Below are 12,876 nucleotides of genomic sequence, written 5' to 3'. Positions count from 1 at the left end.
AGTTTGGTGAAAAGTATAGGCATAATATGCTAAAGGCAAATTAAATTACCTACTTTTACATTTTGATAACTAGAAACCGATTTATATAAATGGTTTAATATGAATATGATATCAGTATGGACATGACTCACTGACTATTTTGCAGCTTAAAAAAAAGAGGTGTTATCTATATGTAAAGCACTGAAATGCCCTTATTTCCATCATACCATCATTGGACTTTATACCCAATGTCAAGAGAATTACTTACATATTGGTTGCTGTTTGAAATGCTTATTTGAGGTACTTGAAGAGGGCAAATTACATTAGGGTCATCAATCTGTTGCAAATTGGCATACTGATAAGGCGTCAACATTTTTCCTTGAAAACAAGCAAAATTAGGGTTATTTACATTGACAAAGAATCAATACACTTAATTATATACAGAGCACTGTAAGACATGTGTAACTGCCTGATGCTTCAGACTGTACATAGATGGTTAGCCATATATTTTTGATCCCCTTATATTTTTTTGTAATTGATAAGACATGTGTTTAAGCACCCTGTACATTAGGTGCTACAACTTACAGTACATGACTAAGGGCCTGAATCATAGGTTGGATGCAGTACAGTAACGGCTGCAATTTTAGTGGCTTGCTTGATGGACGTCCTATTGAAATGCCCACTGGCCGCGGCGCAAATCCATCTATGTGTGTACAGATTGGTGGATGCATCGGCCGCACTATCAGACATTGCACCTGCCTACGGCAGGAGCAAAATGTCAGTAGGTCGAGGGGCCACCGGTGTCAGTGGAACTACGTCTTTTGATGTGAGTCCACTGGCGGTCACCTTCGGCACGCATGCGCAGTGCGTCTCGGATGCATGCGCAGAAGAAAAACATCGGGTGGTTGTGCCCGATGTTTTACTAGCGTCCACCTCTGAATATGGCCCTAAGAAGCATATTTACCAAACAGTTTTTGTCGGAATCCCCCAAAAGCAGTATTCCCAGGATTAAAAAAAATTGGTGATATGTTTATATCTGCGCAGTCCCTCCATTTTTGTTCACATTCCAGAATTGGCCCCGATAGCTAACGCCAACTTTAAATGGTATTAGCTATTGTAGCCAATGGGCTATACATTGCAAAAGTCTCCAAAAGAAAAATCTGAAGCTGTAGGTCCATACCATGAAGTATCGGCAACTGTCATCTGAAGATGGCGTTAGCTATGTATTGGGGCCAAGTTCTGAAAAGATTAACTTTTTCTAATCTTGGTAAATTGCGCCAGACTGCATTATCCATTGAGAATAACTCAGAGATCTCCTGCACTAGGCCTTTGTTAATTAGGCAAGATACGTAAATCATGCGGAAATTACAGTTTCCAAATGATATTCTGCAGAAATTACATAAATAAATTGGCGCTTAAGGCAGGATTGATTCCAACCCCTCTCCATGTACTGTATTTCCTTCATTAAACACACTTAGCTGTGATTGGATGTAAAGACCAAGGAAGACTGCTTGCTATAGAACTTCATTTAATAATGTAATAAAACATTCACAATACAAATGCATATATAACATATGGGCTAGTTATGCCCTTCCAGATATATACATCAGACTTGGGTGGGGTAGCCAAATATTGATACCTTATTATGGTGACTAAAGAACGCTAACTAACTGTATATTAGCATTAACACCATGTACTTGTCTGCTATTATATTCTCCTGTGGTTGGTCTGGGGGACACGTTATCTATAACTGGGGTTCCTGGGACTGCCTACTCTCAATCCACCACCATTATATTAAGTCCTACTCCAAATTTACATACAGAGAAGGTCTAGACCTAACCCTTACATATTCTTCTCCCTACCTAGTCATACGCCTATTTAAATAGTTATACTTACAGTATCTACAGTTTTCCTCATATTGTTTGAATTAAAGTGTATTCGTCACCTACATATACCAGGGGCATGTATTTTGTGGGCCGAGCCAGTATGCAGTCTATCAATTTGATAGGAACCAGTAACATCACTGAGGCACTGCCTATATTGGCGTATCTACAATGAGTGCAGAGCGTGCAGTACATACCTGCTTCTAGGTTAAGAGGGCTGCACACCCTACACCCATTGAATATACCTACTTTGCAGCCACTGCTGAAGAAATATCCAGACAAATGGCACTGGCACCACTTTCCTGGAGATATGCACTATAGAAAAATTGCTGGGAAAATGGCGATGGCTTAATTTTCCCGGAAGATGTCCTCAGTAGGCTCCAACAAAGGGTTAGAGTCTACACTGCTCTTGAGCTGGTGCAAAGGGAAGGCCCGGTTGGAGACTGCACATTGGACCCTCCTCTCATAAGAGGTCACTGACTGACTGACTAGGGGGGATATTTATCAAATCCTGGAGAGAGATAAAGTGGAAAGATATTAAAGGACTGTACAATCAGCTTCTAATTGTCATTTTGCAAACACAACCTGGTTGGTACTTTATCTCTCTCCAAGATTTGATAAATCTCCCCCTAATATTCTAAATGCGTTAAAGGATACTAGTGACTTGGTAGGCTACATTCCCCTGAATATTAGTTCCACCCAAAAAAGTGAATGTTTCCACTGCGGTTAAGTGACAGGTTTACTCCAGTTTTTATGAAGGCACAGTGGCGAGTCTTTTTCTCATTAGTTCATTACCATGTTTGCTAAAAGTAGAGATGTGCAGTTTGGTTCTACTCGGTTCCGTCTGGATCTGAAAAATAGCATCTTATTGGCGATCTGGCTCTCATGTGTTTTGGAAACCCAATAGGATAAATCCGAACTTGTGCTAATTTGGCGAAAAGAATCAAGTAGAACCGGACCTGTACATCTCTAGCTAAAAGTTCATCTAACAATATTTTTGTAGACTTTTTCTAAACCGGTTGAGTGATATTCCCAGAAAGGGTTTAAAGAACTTACCATTCACCACAAAGTCATCCTTGTGAATGTCATTAAAGTTCCCGCAAAGTCCACAGGTTTTATTCATGTATATTCTGTCAATTTCAACCTGTTTATTAAGAAATATTTAATATACAATGTACTCTGTTTTTCAATGTTTAAATATGTGAACTTTATTCCAAACAATCTGTTTGGTATTAGGGAACCTTTGCAAAGGTCACACCGAGAGAGAAAATCACAGGGAGGAGTTTTTAATAACCCTGATCTCTCCAACTTCCTCTCTCCTTAAAAGTGCTTTAGTGCCAGATAAAAGTGCCCTGTGCTACAGTAGGTTATGCCAAGGTCCTCTGTCCTATAGCAGCTCTTTAATATCTCTTAATTAACATATTTGTTGTGTACCAAAGGTGTTATACTATTGTATCAACTTTATTCTCTTTATGTATACCTGGGATTTGAATTTAGATCCCCAACATCACCATTCATACAAAAGGGAGGTTTTTGTCTTTGTTTTTGTTACCAATATATATTTTATCATCCTTTTCTTAATATAAGTCTATTATTACAGCGCCTTCTCTACTGTAATATCTTAATTTTAATTCTTAAGAATACCTCTAACACAAGCCAACATTCCTGTGTAACTGGATCATACAGCCCACCAAGAACCTCTTCAATCTGGCTGTACCAATATGTAATACTAGCTGGGATACCCTGTGTTGCCCGGGTTGCAGAATGGAACTTGCAGTAAAGCCTTCATTTTTTACGTTTTCCTCACCTATAACCCCATTCCACTGATCCTGGAAAGGACCCCACTATTTGCTGACATGGTTTTAGCTCTAAAAAAGACCTATGTATCCTTTTATATAGAGATTTTAGACAGTTATCTCAACTCTGAGGTATAAACAATGCTTGTTTTTCCATTAGGAGACAGAATGAAAAGGCTGTTGGAACCCCCACTCTGACTGTTTGGAATGAGGTATATCAGGAGTAGAGTGACTTACAGGACAGAAATCAGTATAGCTTCCCAAATCATTGCCGAGCAGAAATCTCTGCACACCAACATTGTAGACCAGGGCATATGAAAATGTGCTTGGAGGATATATGAACTGTCAGTGCAGGTGGGGTGTGACAGTTAATCCTCCAGCTCACTGCTCTTCTGTTAGGTCTGCCCCTACTAGGACATATCAGCCTGTGTCTTCAGATCAGCGCAGTTTTAGACACTGGAAGACGTCCTGAGCGAACTTGCTTAAAACACAATTTCAAATTAGAGACTACACGTCCTACTTGGTGGGCACCATGTAGACCTTGATGGCCCTGATGAACTTCAAACAGCCAAAAACTTAATCCTGGTCAAACTACACTACCATGCCAATTTTGGTGGAGCTAGGTACAAAAACTCTGGCTGTGCATAAAGGACAAACAGTGACTTGCGCAGTAAAGATGACCAAGGCAATAAGGCACAGGCACCATTTTCCCAGAGTCCCATGCATTAAGCCAGAATCTACTGCACTGCCAGAGAGGTGGGGGCCCGGGATGCAATTGGGAAACCGGCTGCCTTTATACCGACAGCCGGGTTCCCGACTGCCATATCCCAGCGAGGGTGAAATTCCGGGCGTCTAGATGTAGACGCCTGACATTTTCCTGACGCCAGGAGACAGGTGCCCGGCATCCCGATCGAAGAGATGCCGGGCGCCGCAAGCGAACAGCCATGGGTGGGGAGGGTTAGGTTTAGGGCACCCAGGGGGACTTAGGGTTAGGCACCCCCCCGGGAGGGTTAGGGTTAGGCTAGGGGGAGTTAGGGTTAGGCACCCCCCCGGGGGACTAGGCAGCGGGGAAGGGGGGGTTAGGCACTTAGAGGGGGGATTAGGGTTAGGCACTTGGGGGGGGGGTTAGGGTTAGGCACCCCTAAGGAGGGTTAGGGTTAGGGGGTTAGGTTAAGTTAGTTTATACTTACCTTAGGGACGATCTGGATTTCCAGCGGGAACTCTGCTTCTGTCGGCCTGCCGATGCCAGGACTCGAACATGCGGCCGGCGGTATTTCATACCGATTCCAGGGCCCCAATTGGAGACTGCACAGGGGCACCCTCCACTCTTAAAATGCCCCTGATGAGGCAGTTATCCTTGTGTATCAATGCCTATTTCCTTATAGATTGTAAGCTTGCGAGCAGGGCCCTCCTACCTCTATATCTGTCTGTCTGTTATTACCCAGTCTTGTTTTATTATTGTTTGTTCCCAATTGTAAAGTGCAATTATATAAGTAACTGTTAATAATAATAATAATAATAATACTGCCATACATGACATCTATTCTTTACGTCACACCCAACTTACCATAAGATTGCTGTCACCGCTCCATGTCGCTATTAGCTCGAAACCTTTTTGTTTAGCAAACAGCTTTGATATAGCTCCAGTTTTAAAAATTTCAATGCCACTTGTAGTGAAAGGCAAATTAATTCTCCTAGCCAAAAAGAAAGCGGACATTAGAAAAGCATTAATAACTAGTGTTTCATATTAAGGATTCATATAAATCTAATCTAATTTTAGGAAATCTCTGCGTTCATAAAAATACTAGACCAGGGATGGGGAACCTTAGGCCCTGGGGCCGTATAAGGCACGGGGAATAATTTGGTCTGGCCCTCAGAGCTTTTTTCTGCTAGCCTCATCTGGCTAGCAGGGTGCTCAGAATGGCACCCTGCAGCCAGAATCTATGCAGCAGTGCCACCAAGAGCATTATTAGCACCCTTTTGATGGTACACCGCTGCCCTTACACCTCCCCGGAGCATCCTCAGGATGCTCTGGGTATTGCTGTAATCAATTGTGGCCCCGCCCCGTGTGACATCACATTGAGGGACCGCGGCCTGCAACGGGCCCGCAAATGATGTTATATATATCAAAATGGCCCTCGACAGAAAAAAGGTTCCCCACACCTGTACTAGTCGATGGGAGATAGAGTCCTTTATCTACAGGTTTTGCAGACTTACTTTCCATTGATTGTGACTGTGCTTCCTTTGGCCACCACATTGATGGGTCCAACCTGAATTATAATCCTGGTAATGGATGTTCCACTGGATCGCTGTACTTGGACGTTGAATTCAGGTGTGTTACTATTGCAGACAGTAGCAAACACATAGTTGCAAGATCCAGTAAACTCGTAAAGGTCATTGTCAAAGGTGAAGAAGTGGTTGTTGCCCCATGTGGAACAAATCCCTTTACTGGAGCCTAAACAGACAAAATATAACCCATAAGATAATTTATTAAGGTTACTGAGACTGCATATGTGTCTTGACAAGGGAATATCCCTCTTGTGCCTAATTAAAAAAAAACAAATTAAATGTTCTATTTTGTTATATATTTTTTGTAAAATACTTCATTATTCTTGCATAATAATTTTCCATCTTTGGTTCTGGTAACATTACATGACAAGAGATCTGCAACATTTATATCACAATAGTCTTTATTTCTATTTTTTTACGGAGATAACACACACTTACAACTTGTATAGTTGGCAGGTCCCACTCCAAGACCACCAGTAAAGTAATCATCTGTAAAGAAAAATATGTGCTGTAAATAACTATAGTGTAGGTGTCACATTATCCTTTGGGCTTATATTATTAGATATTCCTGTTTTTATTGGTGAGCGGTCCAGTTACTAAGTGGGGATGAGTGATAATTCTCTGATGAAGAAACTATGGGGTTTATGTAAACAAGCAGTGAAAAATGTGGAGAAGTGAACCAGTGAAGATGTTGCCCATAGCAACCAATCAGCTTTGAAGTAGTATTTATCAAGTACAGTCTATAAAATAATAGGTACAGTAGGAGCTGATTGGTTGCTATGGGCAACTTCTCCACTGGTCCACTTCTCCACACTTTTCACTGCTTGATACATAAACCCCTAAATCACTCATGAAACGAGTTATAATCTGAGACGTTGCAGTGGACCTGCATATGCTTCATAGTACATCATTTATAGTCACTGGAAGGTGGAGGATTTAAGGTAGGATGATGTAAGCATATAAATATGTCTTTGTGTAGTATGGTTCATTCACTACAAGGCCCAGAAGGGAATGGCAGTCCTGTAATGTCAGGTGACGCTCCCATTGCTCACGCACTGATATGAGACAAGCAGAATGGGGGCATCTGAGCAAGCATTGGTCTGGTAGTGAAGAGCAAAGTGAGACCTCTTGGGTCTGGTACATAGTGGGCTGCCAGGAGATCTGTCGGACCAAGGTACTAGGGGGTGTGGATACATCCACTGTGTATATTGGAGCCCTATTTATATGTTGCACCACCCACTGAAGGGGACATGAATGGCCACATAATCTTCTGGTTGTGGCTGAGACTCTTTAGCAGCCCAGGTCCCCAGACAGGCCCAGGTACTTTTTAACTGCTTCCGCTCACTCTCTGCATTCCTGGGTGCATAGGCAAGAAAGCCCTGACTGGGACTTCACTGCACATGCATCAAGCCCGGTTTTTAGCACGTGCTGGTCTAGTGCATATGATTTAAAGCCCTAGTAGAAACGGAATCAGTATGCTTTACCGCCGGCCGCATGGCATGGCAGCCCGGCAGGGGTGAAAATCCCCATTTGTCCAAAGGTAAGTATTTACTAACCCTATTCTACCCCTAACCCTAAACCTCCCTTAGGGGTGCCTAACCCTAACCTCCCCTCCAAGTGCCTAACCCTAATCCCCCCTCTAGGCACCTAAACCTAACCCTCCCTTCCCTACCACCTAACCCTATGTCCCCCTGGGGTGCCTAACCCTAACCCCCCCTTGCTCTAGCCTAACCTCCGGGGGTGCCTAACCCTAAGTCCCCCCTGGGAGCCTCTAACCTAACTCCCCCCACGGCTGTCCGCACCAGGCGCCTGGCTTACCTTCGATCGGTAAGCCGGGTGTCGGGCTCCCGGGGTAGACAGTCGGGAAGCTGGCGGTCGGGACTACGTCCGTCGGCTTCCCGACTGCTACCCGTAGAAACTTCTCTGTGCATATGCAGAGAGGTACTGTACCATGTAGATTGTGGAAGCATTGCTTGACACACCCAAAAGTATTGCTATTGGGTTTGGTGATGCTGCATTCTGACCCTGGTAGAATAGAAATAATATTAATTCCCACTTACTGTTAGTGGAGTCATACTCTGCCTCTACTGGGTCCGTGGTGTCTGTAAGAAATGTAAAAGTGAAAAATATATTTAAAATATAAACTCCAGAAGCTGAACCCTAGAATTCTTCACCAGGGATTAGGGTACCAGTCTTTTATACTGTATGGCCCTAGGCATTGTTCAGATATGGTAGCTGAAAAGGATATGGCATGCAGTATGGATTACATCAATGCTATTAAATCATAGACTAGGTACTTCACTTATCAACTACTTACATATGTGCTTTCATGTGAGTGGATGGATATTTCTATAAATGCATAATTGGTATGGACCCCCAAAATACTTTTAGTTCATTAAAAAACCCTGTGTAATAAATATAATTTTCGACACATATAATCAATTTTATTTGCTGACTGATGGGGGGCATCCACTAGACGATTTTATCCCTGTCCAACCTCTTAACGATTTTCCCTTGAAGTTTCCCTTGAAATATGATCTTCCACTCTGAACAATTTGCCAAAGATTTGCAAACGATTTGCAAAAGATCTAACAATAAACTATGTTGTTTTAATCTGTGATTGAGAGCTTTCAGCTATAGTGGGCAGACAGTGAGTGGTTCATCGTTTGAACGTTCAGCATGAACGATGTGTAAACGATGTGTAAACGATTTGTAAGCAATCAAGTGAAATTGACCTGCATGTTCAGTCGATGGAGGAGACGATCAAACGACCAGTGGGAGCGCGCATCGTACATCGTTAGAAACAATTACTGCACGATTTGCAAACGATGTTTGAACAATTATCGAACGATTATTGAACGATTTTATCATTATCGTTCAATCGTTCAAATTTATCGTCTAGTGGATACCCCCCTTGAGAAAGGCCTGGTACACATTAGGCAATATATTGGACAATATGTAGTTTTGAGGCAAATTGGAATGACACCTCTTTCACATCACAGTGTGTACGCTCAATCACATGTTCCCGTGCATCATTCAATGCATCTTCCCATCTGATGTGCTGCACGTAACATGGGAAGAGGTCATGAATGATGTAGAGCACATCATGCAGTGTGTACGCTCAACCGGAAGACCACAAGATGTACTGGGTCAGTCTTTCCTCTGAAGACATCACCTGACCTGCGAGTAATCTATACGGTGATTGCATAGATTGTCCAGGAGAAAAGATTAATTGGATACAATGCTCTGACATGATGTATCGTGCCGTTATTCAGAGGATTGCATGTTGTGTACATGGTCTGGGATAAAGGGAAATTGGAACGCCCATCGGGTCTTTTGTACGTCATTCTGATGTGTACCTAGCCAAAGGGATACCACTGTGCAAATAGATAACCTTAGATCAAGGCACTTACCATTTGAAAGTGGAATTATGTATCGCTGGAATGCTGCAAACAAACAGAGACACAAGGTTATAGCACTGTAATATTACTGGGTCACCTCAATAAACTGTCATTTATCTGATTCAAAAAACCATCACCCAATACCAAGAATGAATATTGCATGTGACCTATGACATGGTGTTACACATACATTGTGTAGTTAGAAATGAAAATTACCCCCATACTACAGTACACTTACTTTAACTTTACCAGGGCCATTACTGGGACAGTGCGACCTGTGCCATGGCACAGGGCACCACAGGGCAGGGGGCGCTTTTTGGGTCTGTCAATTTTCCCATTTATCATCATTCTCACTTGTAGCTTCCTCTTCTTTTATCCCCAGCATTTCCTGGCCTCCCCTATCTCTTCCCTGGTCCTTCCCCATGAGGCCATGCCCCTTTTTCAGGTGCACTATGTTATGTCCCTATTTAAAAAATGGGGGGGAGGGCACCAATGCTTTCTCTGGCACAGGGCTCCAAAAAGTCTAGTTACGGCTCTGAACTTTACTGACGTTAAGAAATACATCTACCCCTCTGGTCATGAAAATTATTTCATATACTCTAGCTGCTTTGTTAAAGACACATGAATGCCATACAACTTTCCCAAATGATTTATTTAAGGAACTTATAAATAAATATTTTATATAAACATTTGTATACAATGATCTTCTGTACATTTAGTGACAATTCCCATTATAAACAGTCCATTTAAAGTACCACTATTCTTATATCCCAGTTTGGACCTTCTCCCAGTGTACCCCTTATCTCTGTCTGCTCTTTTCTCATAAGATAAGAAGTATTTATTTGATTATTAGACATTTGTTTGGGAGGTTAGATGGGTGTGTGAGGAGTGGGAGATGGTGTAATGAGTATTCCACTGAGAACTCATATTTTTAAGTAATGTGTAAGAACAACAGCCGAGGGCTACATTTATCAAGAACCAAACTTCCTGACGGCTTAGTCACCATATATCACTGCATATTGCTGGTAAGTTTCCCTCAAAACTGCTGGATTTATTATCAGTAACACGTTACCGCCTCCAACATGTGGCCGTTTCAACTCCTAAGCCACATGCGATTTAACCCATGCTGCACGCAGTTCATAAATGACGACAAGCTGCTGCTGGCTGCATTGCCTGCTATATGTGAGTTACATCATACCGCAGGCCGGTATGTCGACTACATCCCACATCATACTGCCATCATCATCCTAGGTCCCGGCCTTGGATATTTATCGTGGCCAGAGCAAGTTAGGTATAAAGAAAAGTAAGAAAACAAACTCAGCTGAATGGAACTTACACATTATGTCATTTGGACTTGAACCTGAAAAACAAATATAATAAAGTTACTAAATTGGTCAGATATTCCAGGTATGTGATATTGTATAAACAGTAGTGTAAGAAATACTATAAGAAAATCATATTTCCTAGTAATTACAATGGGATGTCTTCCTACGTGCATACCTCTAGACAGTGCCTGAAACCATGGCTATAACAACTGAATTAAGGGGTTCCGAGTCAAACCGAGTCTGACTTCGGAATCACTTTGGGGTTCCAAGTCAAACCGAGTCCCGGCTTCGTTTTCTAAATCAGCTCGGAAATCGGTTTTAAAAACTGAAGTCGGGTTTCGGATTGCATGTAAACAGGTCCAAATTACATGATTTTAGTTGTTTATTTTTATTATTTAAAAAAACAAAATACAGATCCAAAACCAAAATACGTGACTGTGGTTTTGCAAAACCAAAACAGAAAAATGAATCCAGATCAAAAACCAAAACAAAAAGATAGGGGTCCTCGCACAGCTCTAGACTTTATACAGGCTTCCTTTAACCTGGAGGGTGCTCAGGGCTTACCCAAAGAAAAATTATATTTTCTGGGCACCTCTCAAGAATGTCTTTAATATTTAAGTGACTGCCGCCTCTCTTCAAGGGTACATCCTGGCCTGCAGATTAGGCAGAGGTAGACTGATATGGTGGCCTTTATGATACCCATATGAATGATCCAAGTATATTGCATCATAGCTATTACAGTATTGCAGTACAGTATGTATGCTGTCATCCCACTATAGAAATATGAGCCTGGGTAGGTAAAATAACCTTATCATATTGTCTCTAATGCAGTTTTTGCACATAACGCCATGTGTGGACATTTTTAGCATCAGTATGCTTGTGTGGACACAAATCTGTTGAACAGATCCTACTGAACTCCAAAGTAAAGTAGCTAGTGATCAGGGTCACACAACACATAAAATATAATTCAAATATAGAATTTATGATAATAATTTCTGCTGACACATAAAAGTGCCAGACCAAATTTACACATTATTTATTATTTCTGGTACGCCCATGCACGCAAAAACTGCTACATGACTCCAGGTACACAACTTCCAAATTAAGTTACTACTGTTTATAATTTAATTCAGTTATGTCTTAAAAATACGCTTCACATCAGTTTACTCAGCACTGGTAATCAGAAAAGTAAATTAAGTTGGATGTTAGGGAGCAGATTTTGTACCTAATGGGACAGAACATGCTGACTAGAGATGTTTGCGGGCCCCCATGTTTTGTTTTTCGAATTTGGATTCATCTTCGTATTTTGGTTTTGCAAAACCACCCTCATGTGTTTTGGTTTAGGTTTTGGATAAAAATCAATAAAAATTGGTTAATAAGCGAAAAAAACAGCTAAAATGTCCGAATCCAGGACCCAAGATCGTTTTTTATATCCGAATTCCAAACTGGCAACAGATCCAAACCAGGACTCGGTTTGACCCAAGACACAAAAGTGAATCTGAACCTTGACCCTATTCTACTTAGGGGGCCTGATTCAGACCCGGACACTATTTGCGGACGCTCGTTGTTAAAAATGGGCCGGATATTTAAATTGAGTGCTCTTTGCGGTGTGTTGATGCCTCTATGTCTGAGCGAACGTCTGAAAAATGCGTTCACTATTTTGTAAAGACGCCCCTTTGCCGTTCACATCACACGTCATCTCCATTATTAATTAGATTAATCGGGAACATCGAAAGGCATCTGAACTGCTCACAGTGCTTGTGGTAGGATTTACTTCCCGCTATCACTGCGAGCAGTTCAGGCTAAAAGACAACCAAGTGACGTGGTCGATGACGCTCCATTACTAATTATGCACTCCCATTAAACGCCATTTTGACCGTTAGGCACTCCTGCGTTCGGATCTCCACTCGTTTTCAAGCACCTTCCCCTGTTACCACCCACAAACGGTACATTCTGTCAATCAAATTAACAGCCCCTCGTTGTTTTACTAGCGCACGACTTCCTACAATGACTGGTTTGCCCATGCGCATTGCGAACCATATGCATGCGCAGTTGTGCGAACATTTCTCAGAGCGAACGAGCGGCCGCTTACGAGCGGCTCTAAATCAGGCCCAGAACCCCTAAATTCGGTTGTGTTCGGATTTCAGAAATCCGGACCCGCACATCTCTAATACTGACATACTGAACCTTTGAAGATCACTAA

General features: G+C 42.0%; 1 protein-coding gene across 1 annotated transcript in view; it reads right to left on the bottom strand.

Moving 5' to 3' along the window:
* MUC6 (mucin 6, oligomeric mucus/gel-forming) overlaps positions 1–12,876 on the bottom strand; it is a 215,441-nt gene that overhangs the window by 44,308 nt on the left and 158,257 nt on the right. Inside the window, exons 6-12 of the mRNA XM_088471031.1 lie at positions 10,685–10,708; positions 9,361–9,393; positions 8,008–8,049; positions 5,876–6,113; positions 5,226–5,352; positions 2,919–3,006; positions 248–357 (exon numbers count right to left, since the gene is read on the bottom strand). Of these exons, the coding sequence (XP_088327157.1) occupies positions 248–357; positions 2,919–3,006; positions 5,226–5,352; positions 5,876–6,113; positions 8,008–8,049; positions 9,361–9,393; positions 10,685–10,708 (662 nt within the window). The remainder of the gene's footprint in view (positions 1–247; positions 358–2,918; positions 3,007–5,225; positions 5,353–5,875; positions 6,114–8,007; positions 8,050–9,360; positions 9,394–10,684; positions 10,709–12,876) is intronic.

The sequence above is a fragment of the Taudactylus pleione genome, unplaced genomic scaffold (genome assembly GCF_031769625.1).
Source record: "Taudactylus pleione unplaced genomic scaffold, aTauple2 ptg000109l, whole genome shotgun sequence".
In the NCBI taxonomy this organism is placed as follows: domain Eukaryota; kingdom Metazoa; phylum Chordata; class Amphibia; order Anura; family Myobatrachidae; genus Taudactylus; species Taudactylus pleione.
The sequence above is the reverse complement of the archived record's forward strand: the minus strand, read 5'-3'. Positions and strand labels throughout refer to the sequence as shown.